This window comes from Nicotiana tabacum, chromosome 11 (assembly GCF_000715075.1).
Source record: "Nicotiana tabacum cultivar K326 chromosome 11, ASM71507v2, whole genome shotgun sequence".
NCBI lineage: Eukaryota > Viridiplantae > Streptophyta > Magnoliopsida > Solanales > Solanaceae > Nicotiana > Nicotiana tabacum.
Window position 1 is genome coordinate 6,306,591 of NC_134090.1, and position 26,309 is coordinate 6,332,899.

Consider the following 26,309-nt stretch of genomic DNA (forward strand, 5'->3'; position numbering starts at 1 on the left):
ATAACCTCTCTACCTCAGGGTAGGGGTAAGGTCTGCGTACACACTACCCTCTCCAGACCCCACTAGTGATATTATACTGGGTTGTTGTTGTTGTTGTTGTTATATGGTCCATGACTCACTAAAACATTGTCCCAATTAAAGTAGCTAACCATTGATGACCAAGACTCAGCCAACATATATGGACCGAAAGCAAACTCCCAACGCGCCACCCTCTTTGCCATCATTGCCGCCGTCTGTGCACCAGGACAACACCGACGAAGATGATGAAACTGTGAAGCAGCTCAACCAATGCTCTTCTCTCTACTTATCTTTACAGGTTCTTTAAATATTTTAAAATTCTCACTTTTAGAAAATAATAGTATTAAATTCTAAAACCCTAAACCCTGAAATGGAACTAATCAAAGGGTTTATATTTGCAGGATTGTCTGATAAATACTGACAGGAATTGGAAGTCTTGTCAAAAGGGTATCTTCTATTGTTTCCCACTCTATTTTGCTTGAAATTTTGTTCTTTCCATTAGTGTCAAATGAGTATTTTCTTCAAGTTTTTGGTTGATGAATACGAGTTTTAGTATTTAGAAAGAGAGAAAATACAGTATTTAAATTGGAATGCAAAATTTAGGAATCTTTTAGTGGTTTGCGTTTGCTCTCTTTGTTGTTATTATAGCTTCTGCTTTAGGGGATCAAACTGAGATTAGTTTTGAATAGATTATCTTAGACAACATGATGAAAACGAGTAACAAGGGTCATAATAATTTCTACTCAAAATACAAAAGCTTATGGCTTAAATCGAGCGACATGAATAATGAGGATTCATATAGCATATGTGCAGTGGTAGTTGTGGTGGTTGTATGAAACCTACGTATTTTAGTACGCACTGGCAGAACCAGGAAGGGGATTCAAAAAATGCTAGAATACAACATTTACCGCTTGTCAAGGGTATTCAATAATGTATAGATATACAACAAAAATTATTTTACCATTTTTTTTAAAAACCGCGTCCGGACCAGCTTGCGCCTATCGTCTCCCACCAACATATGTACCACGTACCTCTTGTCCATCAAATTTTGTGACAAATGGAAAGAAATTACCTAGTTTGAACCTGAGACCTCATGGTTCTCAACCTACTTTATTGACCACTAGGTCACACCCTTGAGTGTTATTTTTACCCTCTTTATGCAATATAATACTATTTAAACGAAAGGGATGCAATTGAACCCCTTCCTAATAGGTAGCTCTACCACTGTTAGTCTATGTTATTTAGACTCTTCAAAAATGTTGTTGGGTGTGTGTCGGATCCTTCAAAAGTACTATATTTTTGGAAGATCCGGCACATGTTCAGCAACATCTTTGGAGAGTTCATGTAACATAGCTATTAATACAGTATCCAAGTTAAGTGGAATATTAAGAAATAGTTTAAGTGGCGGATTGGAACATAGTATACCGGGATCTCTACTCAGAATCACATGTGCATATTTTCATCCGGCTTGTGATTCATTATGACAGAAGTGCACACTTATGTGTGTACTGAGATTCCCTTGTTTAAAATATCAGTTTGATAAATACGGTCAGGGAAATTTAAAAAATACGTGTTGAATTGTTTTTGCTTTCTAATTTATTTGAAAACTGGTTGGTTGCAGAAGTTCAGGCTCTCAAGGCATGTAATGAAAGAAGACAGAAGGATAAGAGGAGTTGAGAAATCATTTTGATTTTTGGTGGTGAGGCGTTTTCTGAAGTTGGAGGCTTACAATTCTTTTTCTGCTGATTTCCCCCCAATGGGGGCTAAGAAAAATCCACAGCGATGACTAATTCTTGTATACTATTGATAAACATTGAGATGAATATGACTAAAGTATAAGACGTCCATTCTTTTATTGTGTTGGATGTTCATTACACTGTTATGTTCGGGTTCTGGAGACTTGAATAGTTGAAAATATGTCAATTATATGATGGAATTAATAAACATTGAGATGAGTATGACTTTAAACTATAAAGGTATGTTTATTTTCTTTTTGTATTCTATGTTAAGTTCATTAGTAGATATAATCTTCTACAAGGAAGACTTTCTAATTGATAATACAAAAGTACGTGTTTTTATGCTTTTTGAAAATGAATAAAAGCAGACTTAGTCCCTAGTCCTTCCCTTGTACTCTCACTATCCAAGTGGTTTGCTCCTTTACTTTCTCAACAAGCAATTGAATGATCATTACATAAATGAATCTAACTAAAAGTCAACCTTGAAATAGTTTTAAGGCATTTATGAATTCCAGTTTCCCTTTATTTGATCGAACAACTCAAAATTCAGTTTTTTTTTTATATCTTTCAAATTGATAAAGACACTAATTTATGGCTGCTTCTCTATAGTATCAGTTATTGTTTCATTGAATTTGCTTGACCAATAGGATGATGCTTCAACTTTGATCGTTATGGATTAGTACGTGAATCTAATTTTTACAGCGGCCGGCTATACAGTCTTTTCCTTAAATTTGCTGAGGTATGTTCTTTTAACAGTGACATTTATCATGTGTTTGTGTTCTAGAGTAGAAAAGATTTGTGTTTGCTGATGATTTTTGAAATGGTTATGTTGATTTGGAATTTGATAGGAAAGCAGATAGTAGCATCTCAATAATCATTTACTTGGTACTAAGAAACTAGAAGGTATAGGAGCAGAACTCAGGCATGATTAACTTATCGATGACCTTAATATGTACAGTTTACATTTTGGAAGCAAAAAAGTAGTAACAAGAATACATGAAAGACTCAACAAAATAAAACCAAACATTTCTCCAGTAGGGGTTTACACAGAGGACTACAACCACTACGAGCACCACATTTGCATATGCCACAAGAAAAGAGATAGAGAACGACTCCATATCTAGAAAACCAGTATCATCTTCACAGCAATCTAGCGCACGAGGTGATATCGGTATCTCTTTGGTCTCCATACAATTGTTATGTAATGGAGGACCACAAAGAAAAGGATTTCCCTCATAACTGCTTTCAGTAAAAGTTGCAAATTGAGATGTACGTTGTGGAGTCCTACCTGTTAAATTATTGTGTGCCACGCTAAAAATTGCTAGAGTTGTCAACTCTACAAGTTGAGAGGGAATCCTCCCAGTCAGGTTGTTGTATGATAGATCCAAACTCTCGATATTCTGGAGCTTCGAGAATTCTGATAGTATTGTTCCAGTTATGTGGTTATGTGACAAGTTTAGTGCCCGAATCTCAGTAAGATTACTGAGTTCCTTAGGTATTTCACCACTTAACTGATTGCAAGAAAGATCAATTCCAGACATATAATCAACAATGCTACCTTCGTAGGAGTAGGTATTATATTTGGTCGTAAACTCTGCTCCAACCCATGCATAGTTATCTAGAAAGAAAATTGTCGATGATGATTCGATTGAGGATTCTATGTTTATCAAGGTATCTCCTCCAAATGTCTGGAATCCTGAATATCCAAATGATGAACTGTATGGGTATGCTTCACTGATCCCTTCTATTTGCATTAAGCTTCCCAAGCAATGAGGTATTGGTCCTGAGAGATTATTGTGAGAAAGATCCAAAATTCTTAAGTTACTAGCATGACATAACTGTGTTGGAATGGTGCCTTGAAGGCGATTTCCTTTCAAGAGTAAGGTGGTTATCTCAAGAGTACTGCCCAGCCATTTCGGAATGGAACCACTGAAGTTGTTATCTCTAAGATCCAGGACTTTTAAATCTGTGTTTGAGAACATGTTGAATTCCCCTTGTAACTTGTTTTTGCTCAAATACACACGTTTTAAGCCGAGAGAAGAATTGAAACATGACGGGATCACGCCAACAAGGTTGTTGTCAGAGAGATCTAATACCTCAAGTCCTTCAAGTCTGCAATAATCAGGTGGAATATGACCTTTTAGATGGTTTCTGGACAGCGCGAGGGAGGTTAAGGAGGGGATGTTACCAAGCCACGCTGGTACATTTCCTGACAAGTTATTGTAACTCAAATCCAATGTAATCAAAGGAGCAGTGGATAACTTCTGTGGAGTTGGGCCTGAGAAGTTGTTCCTATCCAAGTATAAATATTCCAAATTGTTGATGTTTGCTGAAATTAGAAATATCTCCCCTTTCAACATGTTATACGACAATCTCAGAAAATTTAACTTGGATCCTTTACGAGCCAATCCAATTGGTAGGTCTCCTATTAACTTATTGTATGACAAATCCAAGACTGCAAGATCTTTCATGTCGCCAAAACTTGAAGGCAACATGCCTTCAAGCATATTGTTGGACATCGTTGATATAACAAGATTCGGGAAAATAGACCCAATGTTAGGAGGAAGTTGTCCTTGAATCTTGTTGTTGGAGATATCAAAAGCTTTTAGATCAGGAAGGAGTGGCAATTCAAGACTTCCAGTGAATGCATTTCCGTCCAATAAAACATCTGCAAGTCTAGGATTGTTTTCTAACAACCAATTTGGAAAGTTTCCACCAATGTTGCATTTTGAGAGACGAAGAAGCCTTAAACGACGTTGATAATGAAGGAAACTTGGCATTTGAGAGCAGTTGTTTAAAGACAAAACTTCCAATTGAAACTTCGGTATCCAGCTTTTGGAAGAAGTTTGTACAATTACTGAGTTGTAGTCAGCAGTGACGAACTTAAGTTTTGAATGGTTAGCAAATGATTCGAATGAAATTGGTATTTCAAAGTTGTTGTTTGCTAACAGGAGATATTCAAGGGACAAGAGACTTGAAAGCGGAGATGAAGCAATGTTTCCAGTAAACTGATTTATGGTCAGATCAAATACCCGAAGAAATGTCAAGTTTCCTAGACATGTAGGGAGTTTTCCAGTGAAGCTGTTTCCGCTAAGACTTAGTTCTTCCAGATATTTTAGATCACACAAGCCTATAAAATGAACAAGGAGATTAGTTGTATAAAGGATAATTTGGTGAATGCTATGTTTGAAATTTGAAGGAGAGCCTTGGCGTAACTCGTAAAGTTGCTGCCATGTGACCAGGAGATCATGAGTTCGAGCCGTGGAAACAACCTCTTGCAGAAATGCAGGGTAAGACTGCGTACAACAGACCCTTGTGGTCTGGCCCTTCCCCGCCCGCGCATAGCAGAGCTTAGTACACCGGGCTGCCCTTTTATATCTGGAATTACCTTGAAGCGGTAGGATTCCGTTGAGCATGCAGTTAGCTACTGATAATACTTTAAGGGATGACATTACACCACTGCTCCTGAGAAAGTTTTCGTCCAACGTGTTTCCATCCAACAGTAAGTACTCTATATTTCTTAAAGCTCCCAACTCTTACATGCCAACGAAACACAGAACAATCATCAACATGTAGTTTTAGGTGTGAAAAAAGTATGCTTTAAAATCTATTCATGAGTTGAAATGATAATGCGGACTTGAAAATGACCCTAAAAATGGTGGAACAACATATTGTTAACCAAGATGTAGATAATGAGAGTTACAGCTCATGTACATCTATATATTTAAGATAACGTCTTTGCGTGTAAATCAAATATTTGCACAGAGAGACATATATGGGGTAGAATAAAATAAACTGAAAGAAGAAACTTCAGGAAGTATGTGTACCTTCATTTGGTATAAAACTTCGGAATGTGTTGTACCTTATATCGAGCTTCTTCAACGCTGTTCTAGATGTATTTAGCTCTGTCCAGAAATTTATAAGGACAAACTATGTTATGAAGCTACCAAGAAAAAAGAAGGAAAAGGGAAACTATACAAGTTTAATTACCTAAAGCAGAGAGAAGATTTTCATCATCTAGATTGTTATCGCTCAAATCTAGGATTTCCAGCTTGTCTAAGCCTGACAATCTCTCAGAACCTGATCCAATTTTGTTGTGTGTAAACCATATGTCGGAACCTGATCCAATATTGTTGTGTGAGAGGTTCAATGACTTGAGAGATGAAAGTTGACTAAGAGATTGAAAGATGCTGCGATTGAACTGATTCCCAGACAAATCAAGTATTTCTAGTTTCCCCAGTTGTCTCAGTTTTTCGAAACCTGTAATCAGATTATCAAGAAACTTGTAAAACAGATGCTAAATTACATGTCAGAGACAAGTTTTCGACAGAAATAGATTATACTTTGAACTTAACATTCTTAAACCAGTGTATAGTTTAACACTTGGAAGTTGTAATTCAAATTATTGTGATCATACTAATAAGTCCTATGTGTATAGGCAGGACCATTTTGTTTATATGTATTACTCCCTCTATTTCATTTTGTATGACATTCTTTCCTTTTTAGTCCGTTTAAAAGAGAATGACACCTTTTTTATATTTAAAATCTCTTGAACTTTAAATTTCTCATTTTACTCGTAATGACATGCTCTTATAACCATGGAATTGTTATAGCATGTTTAAGGTCACAAGTTTTAAGAAAACTTTGTGCCTAGTATATAACCGGAAACAACCTCCTTGGGGTAAGGTCTGCGTACACACTAACCTCCCCGGACCCTACTTGTGTTAATATACTGGGTTTATTATTGTTGTTGTTGTATATAGAGAGAACGAACCTTCATTTTTCGCCCAACCGGCCAATGAATGTCCAGGGAGGAGCAGAGCTTTGAGATTTTTGAAGGGAATAAATAAAGATGCATTGAAAAGCCAGTTCTTCAACATATCATCAGTATTTGTACCATTAGTCCTAAGTTGTTCTTCTTGACTAATTTTCTTGACAGTAATGGCCAACTCACCGACTCTTCTGGTGGTGTTGCTGCAAACAATTCCCTCCCATTGGCAACAATCTGAGGTTTCATTCGCAACCCACGATGGCAAATAACTACCACCTGTGTAGTTTATATTTTCCTTAAGTTGCAAGAGAGCAGTCCTTTCTTCTTTCCAACAACAATAACAGCACCACCATCCATTTACTATGAACAAAATCAACAACCACCAATATACTATCTTGCTAGTCATATTCTGCTTCTTTACCTACTTGTATTTCACTATTTTCTCGAAGATCACTCAAACCAACCTCTAGTTACATAGACCAAATGAAAATTATAGGGGGCTATATTGGCGAGATCCAACAGTGAACACCTGCACAAAAGAAAAACCGCCTGGAAGTCCGAGGAACTTCAGTACTGTACTTTAACCCCGAACCAGTAGCCTTCGCGCCAAGCAACATCGCCCTTATCCATTCCGCCTCTTTCTTTGCTTTGTTCCAATAGAGTCTAAGGCAAATTGGTTCGTATGCCTACTTTACCTACTTGACGACTGAATATTGTCAAGACTATAAGATATATCAGACTATATATAAGAGGAGGAGGTTGATGGTTCAAGAATCAATATATCCTTACATAAAAGAGAAAAAGGAAAAAAAGAGAGGTAAAAACAACTTTCTTTGCACAAACACTACAGATACGTAGTGCAAACTGAAAATCATACCTTTCTTTTGAAGAAAAATTTAGTGCACTAATTGATGCAGACACTTGAGTGGAATTTTCTGCAACAACATTTCTAAGTTATCTCCCTTTCAGCTTTTTTATTTTATTCTTTTAATATGTCGTTCTTGTCCTTCTGTGCCTATATTTTGTTCTAATCTAATATTAGTTCATTCATTTCTTTTTCTCTGATTTGCATCAAAATATTGCTTGCAATTTGGTTGACTTAAGGTAAGCTGGAAAAAAAAAATAGACGACCTTGACTATCACCATCATTGACTTAAGACCCTTTCACATGAGGAAAGATTTCAGCCTAGTGTCATTTTCGTACAAGTTTCATTCAATACTTTGATAATTATTGTGCTAAACAAGTCAACAAAATTTGATTCCTTTGCCGTCTTCTTCTTCCTTCCTTTTGTTTTGTTTATAATTTATTTGTGCCAATGTCAAAGAATTTCAGCTACTTTAGGAGCTAGTAATTAAGTCCTTAGCACTCATTTCAGTGGACCATATATAGGAAATGGCTCATTCAGCAGTGTGCATTTTTCAAACCATTAATTGCATCTAAGAATTTTGGCAATTTATTAATATAAAAAGAAGGCAGCCCGATGCACTAAGCTCTCGCTATGCTCATAAGGGTCTATCGTAAAGAAAGCCACACCAGCTTGTCGATTTTTGCCTTCCATTATCTTTCATTAGAAGGCTCAGATCCAAATTTCTGAGTAAGATGGAACCATACATTAAATATAAAGAACTGAATGTACAGTTTCGGAAGATGGGTTTTATGGTCCTTTACAAGTGTTATTTTAGTAATATGGACATTTTCAAAGGAGATCAGTAATAAAACCATAGAATCTTAAGGTCATTTTCTTCTATTCAGATTGTAATAAGTCAACTGAGACCGTTTCCTCATACAATTACTTCTTTTAGTTGTTTAATTGCGACTGATTTTTTCTAAGTTTTCTCAGGCATAAATGGACCAATAGAAGTCTCACGAGATGCAATTCAAAGAGGAGAAATGGAGAGTATTTCTAAGGCTACTTTTGCGGAGAAACAAAATCATTATAATTCATGTCTAAGGGGATCAAAATACAAGCAACACCAGCAGTTAAATTACAATACTTGTATGTTAAATAACCTCTTTGTGAAGCAATGAATTAGTCACCTCTTTCAAGTATGCCGTTACAAACTAATGCAAAAGAAAGGTGGAAATATTTGCAGCACATTTTGAAAACCATTGTACATATCAATACTCTTCTACCTATTGAAAACATAAATTTGGTTAAGCAAGCAAGCCATCCTCTACTTGCAAATTGCATCAGAAGAGAACATATAAAAAGAAGAAAAGTAAAACGAGTTTTTGGTTTCCCACCCGGTGTCCGGTACCCGCGTCATTAAAGAATGGGTCTAATACTGTTATTTCTCTCAGTTAGTAACGATTAGGGGTGTAAAATGAATATTTAAAAACCGACAGAACCGTGCCGAACCAATTTTTAGGTTTCTTTTAATAAACCGTAAGTTTTTATATAAATCTATAACAGTACCGATAATTAGGGTAGGTTTTTTATTTTATAAAAATAAACCGAAAAAATATCGAACCGTACCGAATAAATTTACATGTGAAACATATAAATTTATTGGTTCGTTCTCTCTTGCTTGTAAATTTATTCGGTACAGTTCAATATTTTTTCGGTTTATTTTTATAAAATAAAAAACCTACCCTAATTATCGGTAAGGTTATAGATTTATATAAAAACCTACGGTTTTATTAAAAGAAACCTAAAAATTGATTCGGCACGGTTCTGTCGGTTTTTAAATATTCATTTTACACCCCTAATCATTACTAAATGAGAGAAACAGCAGTATTAGACCCATTCTTTAATGGCAGGGTCGTTGGTGGGCTCAAATTTAAACGAGGGTTATAATTGATCCATTTCGAATAACACAAGGGCATTATTAGACCTATTCTATAACGGCAGAGTCATTTTTGGACTCAAGTTTAAACAGAGGTTATAATTGATCAATTTCAAATACCACGAGGTCATTTTTGAGCCTTTTCCCTTTTGAAAACCATTGTACATATCAATACTCTTCTACCTACAACAACAACAACCCAGTATAATCCTACCAGTGAGGTCTGGGGAGGGTAGTGTGTACGCAGACCTTACCCCTGCCCTGGGGTAGAGAGGCTGTTTCCGATAAACCCTCGACATCCGTCCCTCCAAAAACTTCCCACCTTGCTCTTGGGGTGACTCGAACTCACAACCTCTTGGTTGAAAGTGGAGGGTACTCACCGCTAGAGCAACCCACTCTTGTCCAATACTCTTCTACCTACTGAAAACATAAATTTGGTTGTACAAGCAAGCCATCCTTTACTTGCAAATTGAATCAGAAGAGAACATATAAAAAGAAGAAAAGTAAAACAAATTTTTGATTTCCCACCCGGTGTCCGGCACCCATATTGGAGCCCAACTATATCCGGATTCGCGTCAGGTAGGGCCCCATTCGGGGGGGAGGGGGTAAGCGCTCCCTACCAAGGATTTTTTCATACCCAAGGCTCGAACCCGAGACCTCTGGTTAAGAGAGGAGCAGTCCCATCCACTGTACCACATCCTTTGGTGGTTAAAGTAAAACGAGTTACTTTTGAGTACTTTCTATAGCTCTCCATGTCAAAACTAATAAAGCAGGTCGATATAAAACCCTGTTGAGAGCACACTAGTTCATTTTTTCACTAACGTTTGATAAATTGCTTTTGCATGACACAAGGAAATCAATAAAACTTTCACTAGTATTAACAAACTTGAAGGTACCCAAGAACAACTCACACACACGATTTACATAATGAAATGCAATTATGCAACGCAATTAAAGTGACTATTAATATGAAAGGTCATGTACATTTGGAAGCAAAAAGATAGTAACATGAATACATAAAAGACTCAATGTAATAAAACCAAACATATCTCCAATAGGGGTTTAGCCAAAGGACTACAGCAATTACAAGCACCAAATTTGCATATGCCACAAGAAAAGAAATATAGAACGACTCCATATCTAGAAAACCAGTATCATCTTCACAGAAATCTGGCGCACGAGGTGATATTGGTATCTCTTTGGTCTCCATGCAATTGATATGTAATGGAGTACCACAAAGAAAAGGATTTCCCTGGTAACTGCTATCAGTGAAAGTTGCAAATTGAGATGTACGCTGTGGAGTCATACCTGTTAAATTATTATGTGCCACGCTAAAAATTGCTAGACTTGTCAACTCTACAAGTTGAGAGGGAATCCTCCCAGTCAAGTTGTTGTATGATAGATCCAAACTCTCAATATTCTGGAGATTTGAGAATTCTGATGATATCGCGCCAGTTATGTGGTTATGTGACAAGTTTAGTGCCCGAATTTCAGTAAGATTACAGAGTTCCTTAGGTATGTCACCACTTAATTGGTTGTAAGAAAGATCAATCCCAAACATATAATCAACAATGCTACCTTCATAGGAATACGTATTATATTTGGTTGTAAACTCTGCCCCAACCCATGCATAGTTATCTTGATAGGAAACTGTCGATCTCTCCATTGAATCTTCTACATATACCATGGTATCTCTACCCCACGTCTGGAGTCTTGGATAACTAAATATTGGACCGTAGGGATATGCTTCACTGATCCCTGCTATTTGCATTATGTTTCCAAAGCAACGAGGAATAGGTCCCGAGAGATTATTATGAGACAGATCCATGATTCTCAATTCACTCGCATGGCACAACTCTGTGGGAATGTTGCCTTGAAGATGGTTTCCTTTCAAGAGTAAGGTGTTTATTTCAATACTGCCTAACCATTTTGGAATTGAACCGGTGAAGTTGTTATCTTTAAGATCCAATACCGTTAAATCTGAGCTATTTGAGAACACATCGAATTGCCCTCGTAAATTGTTTTTGCTCAAATAGACACGTTTAAGGTTTTGGGAAGCACTGAAACATGATGGAATCACACCAACAAGGTTGTTTCTTGAGAGATCTAAAACCTCAAGCTTTTCAAGTCTACAATAATCTGCTGGAATAGGACCCTTTAGATGGTTTCTAGATAACGCGAGGGAGGTTAATGAGGGGATGTAACCAATCCAAGAAGGTAGATTTCCAGACAAACTGTTGTTACTTAAATCCAGTGAACTCAAGGAAGCAGAGGACAACTTTTGTGGAATTGAGCCTGAGAAGTTGTTTCCATCCAAGTATAAGTACTGAAGATTATTGATGTTGGTTGACACTGGAAATATTTCCCCTTCCAACATGTTATTCGACAGTCTCAGAAAGAATAATCCATTACGAGCCAATTCAATCGGTAAGTCTCCTGATAACTTATTATCTGCTAAATCCAAGAAAAGTAGGTTCTTCATGTCGCTAAAACTTGAAGGCAACATGCCTTCAAGCATATTGTTGGACATTTTTAACCTCAAGATATTCGGGAAAATGGAACTGATGTTGGGAGGAAGTTGTCCCTGAATCTTGTTCCTTGAGATATCAAAAAATTTCATATTAGGAAGGAAGGACAACTCATGAAGAGATCCAGTGAACGCATTTCCATCCAAATAAACTTCTTCAAGTCTAGGATTATTCTCCAACAACCAATTTGGAAAGTTTCCACCAATGTTGCAGTCAGATAGACTAAGTTGACGCAACTGATGTTGATAATGAAGGAAATTTGGTATTACAGAGCAGTTTTTAGTCAAAGACAAGGCTTCCAATTGAAACTTTGGGATCCAATTTCTAGTAGAAGTTTTTACAACTAATGAATTGCCGTCAGGAATGACATACTTAAGGTTTGAATGGTTAGCAAATGACTCGAATGAAATTGGGATTTCAAAGTTGTTGTTTTTCAGCAAAAGATATTCAAGGGACAAAAGACTTGAAAGTGGAGATGAGGCAATATTTCCCGTAAACTGATTTTGAGTGAGATCAATTACCCGAAGTAATGTTAAGTTTCCAAGACATGGAGGAAGATTTCCATGGAAGTTGTTGAAGCTGAGACTTAGTTCTTCAAGATATTTTAGATTGCATAAACCTATATGAAAAACAAATAGCTATCTGTTATTACATGTCTATATTGCAGCCTTTGCAGAAAATATAGGAAACATGCAAACCAAACTGCTAGGAAACTTCAAACAAAGATGGTAAGTGAGAAAAGTAAAATGAAGTAAACTGTGTTATGTTAACTCAGACAAACATATGCTCTTAATCAATTGTGTCCTACAATAATGTGCATGGAATATTCCTTGTCAAGCTATCACTTCAATTGAAAATATATCATTCATTCTAATTGCAGTTGGTTGTTTAAGATTACCTGGAATAGGTAGGGTTCCATTCAGGCCGCAGTTAGATACTGATAATACTTTAAGGGACGGCATTACACCACTGCTCTGTAGAAAGTTTTTGTCCAATGTATTCCCATCCAAAAGTAAATACTTTATATTTCTCAGAATTCCCAACTCTTGCATGTAAAAGAAACACAAAAGAATCATCAACACATAGTTCATTATAGGTTTGCAAAGTTATGCTTGTAGTTAGTGTAACTGATGACAATAAATATGTCAAAATCATAGCATGCATATTTTAATTGTTGTTTGAAAAAGGGGACGACTAAATGCTTTGCAAAACTTTGGTACTTGTAAGTATTTCCAGCAAAATTGTACTTTTAGTTACCATAAGACTATAATGTTTAGGATTTGGAATTAACACTAAAGTGTAAGAGTTTCAAATTCATTGAAAATGGCACTATTAAAATACTTTGGATTTCAAACATTTTTAATGCAAATGGAGCTCTATGGAGTTGTAAGTGGGTTTTTTGCGGTTTTCAATTCTTTTGAGTTTTGAGCTTGATATTTTGATTGAGTACGTAATACATATATATCTAAATCGCATGCACATCATTACGACAGGATCATCTGGAAAACAATAAGCTCAAGGAACAAAATGTACCTTCATTTGGCATAAAGCTTTGAAAACTGTTGTACCTTATATTGAGCTTCTTCAAAGTTGTACTAAATGTATTTAGCTCTGGTCAAGTATTTATAAACTGTTATCAGGAAACTTTCCCATGTAGGAACAAAAGCAGCAATGGTAAAATGGAAAAGGATCAAATTTACCAATTTACTGTACCAAATATCTTACTTTTATAATCTGTTATGCTTGAAGTCATTCATACCCTTGAAGTCATTCATACCAAATATCTTAGCAAATTGTATCATTTTGCCTTGACTTTAACGGAGATCTAGCATGGACTGAGTGAATTTTTTCACGTATCAAAAATACTTCGAGAGAAAGGTTCATATTTACCCAAAGTAGAATGGTAAATATGGATTTTTCTCAAAGTATTTTGACACGTGGAATTCACCCAATCCCTACTGGATCTCTGTTAAAGTCAAGGACAAATATGAGACAATTTGCTAAGGGTAAGAGTATGAATAGCCCCAAAGTATAACGAAGAGTTAAATTTAAGATATTTCATAGGGTACAAAAAAGTGATTATGACCGTTTTCCCAAAGTAAAAGGGTAAATAAATGTCTTTGAAGAGAGAAATTTCTACCTAGAGCAGAGAGAACACTTTCATCATTCAATCTGTTAACGCTTAAATCTAAGCTCTCCAGATTGCTTAACCCTGACAATCTTTCATTACCTGAGAATTAAGAAAATTGATGAGTTACATATGTCATTGTTGTTTTGGCGATATTAAAATAGTTCGAATTAAGTGGTAAACAGAGGAAATCAATCACGAGTTATGACCTGATTCAATGTTGTTACGTCCGAGGTTCAGTGACTTGAGAGATGTAAGTTGACTAAGAGATGGAAATATGCTGCGATTGAAGTTGTTCCCAGCCAAATCTAGCTTTTCCAGTTTTGTTAGTTGTTTCAGTTTTTCGAAACCTGTAAATAAACTGATCAAAAAATTATTTTGTGTACTGACAGTTTTAAGTTTTCACAGCCTGAGGTTAAGTTGACAAATAACAAACAAAGAACTCTTTATAGAATAATAATCCGCTACACTCGATTAATGTTGTTCTAATAGTGTTACAAAAATTACACTATCACTGTATATAACTTAAGGATGGGGAACCTTGGCTCCGTCAGGGGTGAAGCTATGTTGACCCAAGAGTGGTCAACTTAACACCCTTCGCCAAAATATTATACTACGTATAAAGTAAGATATTACTTGTTATTGATTAAAAAATAGATTTTGAACACTCTTGCATAGCCCACTGGCAAAGGATGTTCAAAATTTGAACACCCTTATTGAATTTACTGGCTTCGCCACGGGTCTTTGTATGACCTATAGGTCATGGGTTTGAGCCGTAGAATCAACCATCGATACTTGCATTAGGGTAAACTGTCTACGTCACACTCCTTGGGGTGCAACCCTTCCCCATAGCCTGCATGAATACGGCATACTTCGTATACCCGGCTGCCCCTACTGTGGAGCAACAGTAGTTGTCTCCGTGTGACCTATAGGTCATGAGTTCGAGCTGTGGAATCAATCGTTGATCATGGTAGGCTGATTTCACGGCTCGAACCCATGACCTATAGGTCATATCAGCCTACCATGATCAATGACTTATTTCACGGCTCGAATCCATGACTTATAGGTCACATCTACATTACACCTTCTAGGGTGCAGCCTTTTCTCGAACCCTACGTGAATACGAAATGTTTAGTGCACGAGGCTGCCCCTATTGTATATAACTTAAATACTATGGGAAACATATTCACCAACCGCTTCTCGGGCATATTTACAAACAGTTAGAAGACGAACCTTCATTCTCAATCCAATTAGCTATAGAATGTCCGCGGAGAAGAAGAGCTTTGAGATTCTTGAAAGGAAGAAACAAAGATGCATTGAAATGCCAATTTCTCCAATTATCAGTATTTAAACTTTCAATGCCAGAAATATCCTTTTTAATAAAAGTCTTCACTGATATTGACAACTCTGTGACTTTTCTGCTACTGTTGCTGCAAATAATTCCTTCCCATTGACAACAATTTGAAGTTTCATTAGCTACCCATGTTGAAAAATATGCACCATTTGTGTAGTTTATGTTTTCTTTGAGTTTCAAAAGAGCAATTCTTTCTTCTTTCCAACAACCATAACAGCTACACCACTCATTTGCTAAGAACAAAATTAACATCCACAAGCAGAATTCTCTCATATTTAGTCTCTTGACTTACTTGTTCTGCCTTAAGACTCAACATGTATATATATATATATATATATATATATAAGTGCCGAAGCCATTCTTTTTATTATGTGTTTAAATTTGAAATAAATAAAAAAATATCCGATAACTTATTTTCAATATATTTTATATACTATTAAAATTTAATATTTTACTTGTAATTTTTTAAGAAATGTTGGTTAGTACCATATTTAGGGCTATGTACCTTCACACTAATTTCTATATCCTTGTTGACTGGAACTATATGCTCCATCCGTCTCTATTTATGTGGTGGCTCTCAGATTTCAAAAGTCAAACTTATTTATTTTGACCGTCACACTAATTTAATAATTCTTCGATTATTAAATTATTTCAGGGTCAAATTAATTCATTTGTCTAGAAACCACGTATAAATTCAACTGTACCATTTTACGGATAAATAATTTGGCGTCTACCGTGGGGCCTAGACAACTGTGTAATTAAATTGATCCTTGCCCTTTTTACTAACGTGTTTTGATTATTTTGTCTTAGAAAAAATCATAAGAAATGACAGATAACACTGCTAACAACATGCACAACCTCGAGATTCGAGGGGATCAACCTTATTTCGAGGACTCAATCAGTGACACCCATAATGAGGGGAATGACGCTACACTGGTGCATGCCAGGCAATATCCTCGACATGTTCGGGAGACAACTCCCGATGATGCTGATAAGGAACAAGTCATTGACGCAGTAAGGGTCTTGCAAGAGCAACATGCGATCATTCTAGGTCACCTCACGCGATATGATAACGTTATGACGGAGTTGAAGCAGGCGTTGTTGGGAGCTTCAAATAATGCAAACAGACAAGATCTGATTCCTCCTGGGGTCCCCGTGAATCAAACAACGCAGAGGGTCGACAACAACATTCCCCGGGGTGAAATTGGTTCTGATGGGGAAGGGGGAGCGGATCCGAACTCAACAACGAGAATGATCCTTTCAAGAATAAACTTTTACGGTTTATGAGGGAAGTGAACACCCGCATGAACCATATCCCGGGCGCGCCACCAGTGCTGAAAGGTCTGAACTCGAAAAAGTGTACTCAATTGACATACAAGCCAAGTGAGACACCAAAGTTAATCCCGAAGCGGTTCAAAATGCTTGAAGCGCCAAAGTATGAAGGAATTTCAGACCCCCAGGAGCATATTACCACCTACACAATGGCGGTAAAGGGAAATGATTTAGCTCCTCACGAAATTGAATCTGTGTTGCTAAAGAAATTTGGAGAAACCCTCACAACGGGATCCTTGACATGGTATTCGTTGTTACCCGAGCATTCCATAGACTCATTTGAAATGCTCGCGGATTCTTTCATCAAGGCTCATGCCGGGGCTAGAAAAGTACAGGCCCGAAAGGCCTACATATTCAGGATTGTGCAAGGAGAGTCTGAGCTGCTACGAGAGTTCGTTACCCGATTCCAGAAGGAGAGAATGTTGCTCTCGTTAACCTCGTAAGTGTGACAACTCTAGGAGAAATTTTATTACTCATGAACGCTAAAGAAGTAATAAAAATAACTCTTTTCGAAGTGGTAGATGGTGATATGGGATACAACATCATTCTGGGAAGGCCATGGTTGCACGAGATGAAAGCTATACCATCAATGTATCATTAATTGCTGAAGTTTCCAACACCCGAAGGAATTAAGCAGATAAGAGGTGATCAACTAGCGGCAAGGGAGATGAATGCAATTTCGGTCTCTAGTAGCAAAGGAAAGGAACACGTGGCATAGCAATTATAGGGACCGACACCTACTCCCGAACTAAATGAAGTTAGTCCGGGGGCAGAGGCATCAGAATATTATCATGTGCCGAGATATTTTCAAGTTCTAGAAGAGACCGGTGCAACGAAGTCCACAGCGGAAGAGCTGGAGCAAGTGGCATTGTTTGAAGAATTCCTAGAAAGGAAATACCACTTGGGGACAGGACTGCACCCAGAACTCAGGTCCGACTTTATTAAATTCCTTAAATCTAACGCCAATTGTTTTGCATGGTCGCAAGAGTATATGAAAGACATCCCGACAGAGGTAGCCGTACACAAGTTAAACTTGGATCCCAACATACCTTTGGTAAGACAAAAGAAATGCCTGATTGCCGAAGTCAGGAATAAATTCGTCAAAGAAGAGGTAACTCGCTTACTTAATATCGGTTCAATCGATAGGTAAGATATCCAGACTGGCTAGCCAATGTAGTAGTTGTTATTCAATCTGTATTACTGCAATAAATAATAAAAAATAATAAACTTCAGAAACAGAAAGTTAGTAGCAACAGAATGTCGAAATAATATCTGAAAATAGTTTCGAAATAAATCGAGCCCACCGAATGCACAGCGTGTCCTTAAGGAAACTATTCCCTTCAAATACCCGAGGTTCTGAAATATTATCCTCCCAGGATAGAACGATTTTTACTCACCAGTATATTGGTACCAAAAACTCTGATGAACTTCGAACCACTCAATGGTTGTAAAACACACTAAAAAATTTCGTGTAGAAGAAGAAGAAGAAGAAAAAGAAGAAGAAAATCAGAAAATTTTGTAAGGAAAGATTCTGGGATTTTTTGAAAAGGTTTGCAACCTTTCAAAAACAGTCATGGCTGTTGGAACAGGTGGGAATATTTCTATTTGAAATATTAAGGGAAAACAGATTTAAAATAATCCGAAAAAGAAAACGAACCGGACTGGGTCGCGTCGCGGGTCCTGGGTTATTCCAGGTTAAATTTTTGTTAATTAATTATATAATTGAAAGAAATTTTGTCTAAAAAGATTAATCAGTCAATCGATCTTTGACCAATTCCGAATCCTAAGCCGAACCGAGCGAACGACGACGACGACGCGAGACTTACTTTCTTTCCAACCCATTTAATACCAAGGGAAGTGTTGTCTCAATATAAGCAAATTCATTTTTCTTTCCACCACCAATGAGGGACACTTTGCTCTTTCTAAAGCAAAATGGAGCTCACTTTTCCTCCACTTTCTTCCCTCAATTTCCTATTCACAAATCTTTAATCCCAACAATCTCCCATATGAATGGGGAATGGCTATAAGACAAAGGAATGCACGGACGAGTGTGTGATTTACAGGCAAGGATTAATTGCATCTCGATAAGTAGGTTTCCCTTTGAACTTTTCATAATGAACTTATATCGGATATACTCGGTTAATCAGTAGATTTGATACCTTTGCACCGTCGAGCTTTGTTGTATACCTAGACAACATAAGTCACACAATCAACCCTTAACCATCTATGGTTTTCACTGTTGTATTCGTTACGGCCATGAACACCGTCTGGTTTCATGAGTGCTTAGAGAATGTGCCTTTACTTTCATTCCCCTTGAAGCGGCTTACACTTCACACTCACATAGGTAATTTCTAAATGTGTGATCCTATAGACACACTATCTGGTCATATCCTGCCGTACTTAGCAAATCATTAAAAAGCTTTAAGCTTTATTGACTCATCAAAAAGCCTTAATGCTTTACCTTGATTTATGAACATTGTCTTCATCACGAGAATGGGTTGAGTTATTTGACAATGTTGAACCATCATTCATAACTTTGTTTGATCTCTTTGAAACTAACTCTTGGGATCTCCAGTCTGCTAGGTAGAGTTACTGCCATGATGACTTGTCCTAGACCTTAACCTCATTCCGTTTGATGATCTTTCAACTGCCTCTCTAGATAGGCCTTTTGTAAGTGTATCCGACACGTTATATCTTGACTTTACATAGTCAATCGTGATAACACCACTAGAGAGTAGTTGTCTAACGGTATTGTGTCTCCGTCGTATATGACGAGATTATCCGTTATACATAACACTCCATGCCCTGCCTATTATCGCTTGACTATCACAATATATACATATAGGTTCCAAAGGTTTGGGCCAAAATGGAATATCTTCCAAGAAATTTTGGAGCCATTCAGCTTCTTCATGAGCCTTATCTAAAGCTATGAATTCAAATTCCATTGTAGAACGGGCGATGCACGTTTGTTTGGATGATTCCCAAGACACTGTGTGAAAACATATCCACTCGTGGATTTATCTTCGGATGATCCGGTGATCTAATGTGCATCACTATATCCCTCAATCACGGAGGGATATTTGTTATAATGCAAAGCGTAATTTTGGGTATGTTTCAGATACCCCAAAACTCGTTTCATTGCCATCCAATGTATTTTATTGGGATTACTTGTAAATTAACTCAGTTTACTAATAGCACATGTTATATCTGGTCGCGTACAATTCATGATATACATCAAACTTCCCAATATTCTTGCATAGTCCAGTTGTGAGTCACTTTCACCTTCATTCTTTTGAAGTGCATAACTCACGTCAATTGGAGTCTTAGCAATTTTGAAATCCAAATACTTGAACCTGTCAAGTACCTTTTTAATGTAGTGAGACTGTGATAATTCTAGACCTTGTGAAGTCTTGTGAATTCTGATTCCTAAGATTACATCAGCAACTCCTAAATCTTTCATGTCGAATTTGCTAGCCAACATGCACTTAGTAGCATTTATATTTGCCATATTTTTGCTCATTATCAACATGTCATCAACATATAAACAAACAATGACTTCATATCCTGGAGTGTTTTTAATGTAAACACATTTGTCACACTCGTTGATTTTAAACCCACTTGCCAATATTGTTTGGTCAAATTTGGCATGCCATTATTTGGGTGCTTGTTTAAGTCTATAAAGCGACTTAACAAGTTTCACACTTTCTTTCCTTTACCCGGAACCACAAAACCCTCAAGCTGTTTCATGTAAATCTCTTCCTCCAATTCTCCATTTAAGAAAGCTGTTTTAACATCCATTTGATAGATTTCAAGACCATATACGGTCGCTAGTGCCACTAACACCCTAATATATGTTATCCTCGTTACTGGCGAGTAAGTGTCAAAGTAATCAAGGCCTTCCTTTTGTCTATAACCTTTGACAACAAGTCATACCTTATATTTGTCAATATTATCATCAACTTTCATTTTCCGTTTAAAGATCCATTTCGAACCTAAAGGCTTATTTCCTAGAGGAAGATCAACCAATTCCCATGTATGGTTATCTAAAATTGATTGAATCTCTCTATTACTGCCTCTTTCCAAAATGTTGAATCATAAGATGACATAGGTGCTTTGAACATTTGAGGCTCATTTTCAAGCAAGAATGTCACAAAATCGGGTCCAACGGAATTAGATGTTCTTTGACATTTACTACTCCTTGGATCTTCATTACTTGGAGGATTTTCCTTTGGTTCTTCCCGTGGTCATTTAAGTCTTTCACTTAACGACTCACATTCAGTTTTATACGGATAGATGCTTTTAAAGAATTCAGGATTATCTGATTCAATTACCGTATTAACATGAATTTCGGGATTATTAGATTTATGAACCAAAAACCGGCATGCTTTATTGTTTGTAGTATATCCAATAAAAATGCAATCCACGATTTTTGGTCCGATGTTTACACTTTTGGGTAAAGTTACTTGTACATTTGCTAAACACCCCACACTTTGAAATATTTCAAGTTGGTTTTCTTCCTTTTCATTTTTCATATGAATAGATTGTGTTTTATTGTGGGGTACTCTGTTGAGTATTCAGTTAGTTGTAAGGACAAATCACCCCCACAAACTTTACGGTAATCCGGAACTTATTAATAAAGAATTTACCTTTTTTTTTAAATCTTTCCCAAATTAAAAAGATCTATAGTGTTTTCATACTTCCCCTCCAGCGTGACTCGAACCCAGGACCTAACGGCTGTGGGTGGAGATGATTTACCAACTGAGCAAGCCTCACTTGTCTAATAAAGAATTCATCATTTCCTAATGTTCGATTTTTCCTTTCCGCAATTCCATTGGATTGAGGTGTGTAGGGGGCATTAGTTTGATGGATAATTTCATATTCCAAACATATTTCTGCAAACGGAGATTCATATTCTCCACCCCTATCACTTCTAATCATTTTGATCTTTTTATTCAATTGATTCTCCACTTCATTCTTGTATTGCTTAAATGCTTCAATTGCTTCATCCTTATTATTAAGCAAATAAACATAACAATATCGAGTGCAATCGTCAATAAAAGTAATAAAATACTTTTTTCCACCTCGAGATGGTGTCGACTTCATATCACAAATGTCAGTATAAATTAAGTTTAAAGGATTTGAATTCCTTTCAACAGACATATAAGGATATTTTATAAACTTAGATTCAACACATATTAGACATTTTGATTTATTACACTGGAATTTAGGTAATACTTCTAAATTAATTAACTTCCGCAAGGTTTTTTAATTGACATATCCTAAACGAATATGCCATAAATTATTTGACTCCAATAAATAAGAAAAAAATAAAATTTTATTCATACGGTTAACAACCATTATATTGTGTTTGAAAAGGCCCTCGGTGAGGCAGCCCTTTCTAAACATATATTTCATTTTTTCTTACAACAACTTTGTCAGATACAAATACACATTTGAATCCATTCTTAACAAGTAAAGAAGTAGAAACTAAATTCTTTCTAATAGTAGGAACATCAAGAACGTTGTTGAGCGTTAACACCTTGCCGGAAGTCATCTTCAGAAATATCTTCCCATAACCTTCAATCTTGGTTGTTGCAGTATTTCCCATGAAAAGCTCTTCTTCGGGACCAGCAGTAGAGTAAGTCGCAAATGCTTCTTTGACAGCACAAACATGTCGAGTGTCTCCATATCAATCCACCACTCCTTCGAATTTCCAACTAGGTTATATTCCGAAAGCATTGCATGTAGATCATCAATGTAATTATTTTTCTCCACTATGTTGGCATGTCCCTTCTTCTTATCTTTTTTCGGGAGACCACAATCAGGAGCTTTGTGACCAGCTTTTCCACAATTTTAGTAGTTGCCCTTGAATTTATTTTTGTTCTGCTCCTTAGTCTGTCCAGAAGACCTCTTCCTCTTCTTATTTTTTGGAGCAGTCTCCTCAACGATATTAGCTCCCATAATCGTTGAATTTCCATGAGACTTCTTCTTGGCTTTTTGGTTATCTTCCTCAATCTTGAGACGAATCACAAGATCTTCTAAATTCATCTCTTTGCGCTTGTGCTTAAGATAGTTTTTGAAATCTCTTCACGAAGGAGGCAATTTTTCAATCATTGCAGCCACTTGAAATGCTTCATTTCCGACTATACCTTCAACAATAAGGTCGTGAAAAATAAGTTGAAACTCTTGAACTTGGGTTCCAACGGTTTTGCTGTCTATCATTTTATAGTCTAGAAATATGGCAACCACAAACTTCTTCAAGCATGCATCTTCAGTCTTGTACTTCTTCTTAAGTGCGTCCCATAATTCTTTCAAAGTATTCGTAACATTGTAGACGTTGTACAAGTCATCCTCCAAAGCACTTAGGATATAGCCTTTGCAAAGAAAATCTGCCTGTTTCCACACCTCAACAATCATAAATTTCCCGTTGTCCGGCATGTTTGCGGCAGATACTGGAGGTTCTTCACTGGTGAATTTCTGCATACCAAGTGCAATATACCAGAAGAACACCCTTTGCTTCCATCCTTTGAAGTTGGTTCCAGAACATTTCCCCGGTTTCTCGGCCAATGGAACATCAGTTCGGCTTGACGAGGCTATCGTCATTGTCGCATCAATCGCAGAAGAATTTTCATTATCAATTTCCATTTCTCTCTGTCAACAACAGAAGAGTTCAATTAATGGCAAAAAATAGAATAGTAAACAGTACTGTAATGAACGATGAATAATAAGTTTAATAAATAAAAACCGAAGCTTTTATATATTATTTCACAGTAAACGATGAAGTTTTTATGTTTTTCAAATCGTTTCTGAATTTTCATATTTCGATGAAGTTTTTATATCTTCAAATCAGAATAGAGAAATTCAGAAGGAGTAGAAATCACACAGGTTTTAATCTCCAAAAAACAGAATACAGAATACAATAAAATAATTTCCTTAAGATTGTTATTCAATTTCTATTACTGTAATAAATAATAAAAAACCGTAAACTTCAAAAACAGAAAGTTAGTAGCAACAGAATGTCGAAATAACGTCTGAAAATAATTTTGGAATAAATCGAGCCCACTGAATGCACGGTGTGTCCTTAAAAAAATTATTCCCCTCAAGTACACGAGGTGCTGGAATATTATCCTCCCAAGATAGAACGATTTTTACTCACCGGTGTATTGGTACCAAAAACTCTGATAAACTTCGAACTACTCAATGGTTGTAAAACACACTAGAAATTTTTGTGCAGAAGAAGAAGAAGAAGAAAATCAGAAAATTTCGTAAGAAAAGATTCTGGGATTTTCTGAAAGGTTTGCAACCTTTCAGAAATAGCCATGACTGTTGGAACAAGTGGGAATATTGCAGGAAAACGGGTTTAATTAATCAATTGATCTTTGATCGAATCTGAATCCGAATCCGAATTCGAAGCCGAAGTCTAAGCCGAGCGAGTGACGACGACGACGATGACGACGCGAGGTTTATTTTCTTTCCAACCCATTTAACACCAAGGGAAGTGCTTTCTCAATATAAGCACATTCATTTTTCTTTCCACCACCAATGAGGGACACTTTGCTCTTTCTAAAGCAAAAGGGAGCTCACTTTCCCTCCCTCTATATTTCATTAACCAATCTTTAATCCCAACAGCTCAATGGTTGTAAAACACACTGAAAAATTTTGTGCAGAAGAAGAAGAAGAAGAAGAAGAAGAAGAAAATCAGAAAATTTTATAAGGAAAGATTCTGGGATTTTCTGAAAAGGTTTGTAACCTTTCAGAAACAACCATGGCTGTTGGAACAGGTGGGAATATTGCAGGAAAATGGATTTAATCAATCAATGGTTCTTTGACCGAATCCGAAGTCGAATCCGAAGCCGAGCGAGCGACAACGACGATAATGCGAGGCTTACTTTCTTTCCAACCCATTTAACACCAAGAGAAATGCTTTCTCAATATAAGCACATTTATTTTTATTTTCACTACCAATGAGGGACACTTTGCTCTTTCTAAAGCAAAAGGAAGCTCACTTTCCCTCCACTTTCTTCCATCCATTTCCCATTCACCAATCTTTAATCCCAACAGTAGTAGTTCCTAAGAAGAACAATAAGTTTCGCATGTGTGTAAATTATAAAGATCTTAACAAGGTGTGCTCGAAAGACTCGTTTCCACTGCCAAACATTGATCAAATGATTGATGCCATGACCGGACACGAGTTAATGAGTTTTCTCTATGCTTATTCTAGATACAACTAAATTAAGATAAATCTGGAGGATCAGGAAAAAACTTCGTTTATAACTAATTTCGGTATATATTGCTACAATGTGATGCCCTTCGGGTTGAAAAACGCCGGAGCCATTTATTAACGGCTCGTGAACAAGATGTTTGAAAATCAAATAGGAAAAACTATGGAAGTTTATATAGACGATATGTTCGTTAAGTCTTTAAATGCAGGTGATCATCTTAAACATCTGGAAGAAACTTTCAACATCCTAAGGAAGCATAATATGAAACTTAATCCCGAGAAATGCGCGTTCGGGGTTAGCTTTCGTAAGTTTCTGGGATTTCTGCTATCACATAGGGGAATTGAGGTAAACCCAGATAAGATCAAGGCATAGAATACATCCCGGACCAACTATCAAACGTGAAGGAAGACCAAAAGCTTACGGGGAGACTGGCAGCTTTGAGCAGGTTCATTTCTCGGTCATCAGAAAAGTGTCATCATTTCTTCGCACTGCTCAAAAAGAAAAATAATTTCGAATGGACCCAGAGTGCCAGTAGGCTTTAAGGGATTTAAAGAAATACTTGTCAAGCCCTCCATTGCTTTCAAAATTAAATAAAGATGAAACATTGCTGGTTTATCTCACGGTCTCGGAAGTTGCGGTAAGTGTGATTTTAGACCGAGAGAACGAAGGTACGCAATCTCCCATTTATTACGTTAGTAAAATTTTAACGGGAGCAGAAACTCGTTACCCATATGTGGAGAAACTGGCCTCAGCTCTCGTAGTCGCCGCTCGGAAACTGAGATCTTACTTCCAATGCCACCCGATAGCCGTGGTGACTACTTTCCCTTTGCGGAACATCCTCCTTAAATCTGAGCTCTCGGATAGATTGGCCAAATGCGCCATTGAAAGTGGGTCGTGAGGTTATAAAGGTTGCGCTTAAAGCTTGGTTGATTTTTTCTTTTTTTTTGGGGAGGGGGGGTGTCTGGTGTGACTAACAAGCTATAGAATTCGAAGGATGACTGCTTTTTTTTGGAAACGTAACATAGAAATGGGGTTTTCTGCAGTGAAGCAAATGATCTACCTAATTATTCTACTAATTATCCACTTTCAATAAATCGAAATGATTTCATTAAAATTAAGATATCTTTCAAACAATAAAAGGGGAGAATATTACCCGATTTAATGCGTATACAAAAGATGAGATTGTCCATCGCCAAAAAAATATATTAAGAGATAGAAATCCTTAATTTACTAAGAGGGGACACGAGCTAATATTTGTTAAAGAGAAAATTAGCAAAAAATATGTTGTTACAGTCAGTGGCGGATCCAGAATTTTTACAAGCGGGTTCAACATACGAAGATCCGATGACTGACACTCGCTTTTTGGCTCGACGAATTCAGATTCGCGTCGAGAAATTCTCCTTTTGAGGGGGGAAGGGGAGGGGTAAAGAACT

At 36.8% G+C, this 26,309-nt stretch overlaps 2 protein-coding genes across 3 annotated transcripts; both read right to left on the minus strand.

Moving 5' to 3' along the window:
• Positions 1–2,680: 2,680 nt before the first annotated feature.
• Positions 2,681–7,588, minus strand: LOC107817891 (cuscuta receptor 1-like). 2 transcript variants are annotated; one of them, XM_016643784.2, is made up of 5 exons: positions 6,529–7,587; positions 5,745–6,014; positions 5,582–5,659; positions 5,143–5,289; positions 2,681–4,884 (listed from the first exon to the last, which is right to left on the minus strand). In XM_016643784.2, exons 1-5 carry the CDS (start codon positions 6,929–6,931, stop codon positions 2,714–2,716), a joined length of 3,069 nt encoding a protein of 1,022 aa, XP_016499270.1. In that variant the 5' UTR covers positions 6,932–7,587; the 3' UTR covers positions 2,681–2,713. The 2 variants fall into 2 exon arrangements, with proteins under 2 accessions (XP_016499270.1, XP_016499269.1); XM_016643783.2 differs by having other exon boundaries at positions 2,681–5,289; positions 6,529–7,588.
• A 2,643-nt stretch (positions 7,589–10,231) lies between these two features.
• Positions 10,232–15,635, minus strand: LOC107817890 (cuscuta receptor 1). Its single transcript, XM_016643782.2, has 6 exons — positions 15,202–15,635; positions 14,178–14,318; positions 13,981–14,070; positions 13,374–13,451; positions 12,739–12,885; positions 10,232–12,459 (listed from the first exon to the last, which is right to left on the minus strand). Exons 1-6 carry the CDS (start codon positions 15,593–15,595, stop codon positions 10,289–10,291), a joined length of 3,021 nt encoding a protein of 1,006 aa, XP_016499268.1. The 5' UTR covers positions 15,596–15,635; the 3' UTR covers positions 10,232–10,288.
• Positions 15,636–26,309: the final 10,674 nt, after the last annotated feature.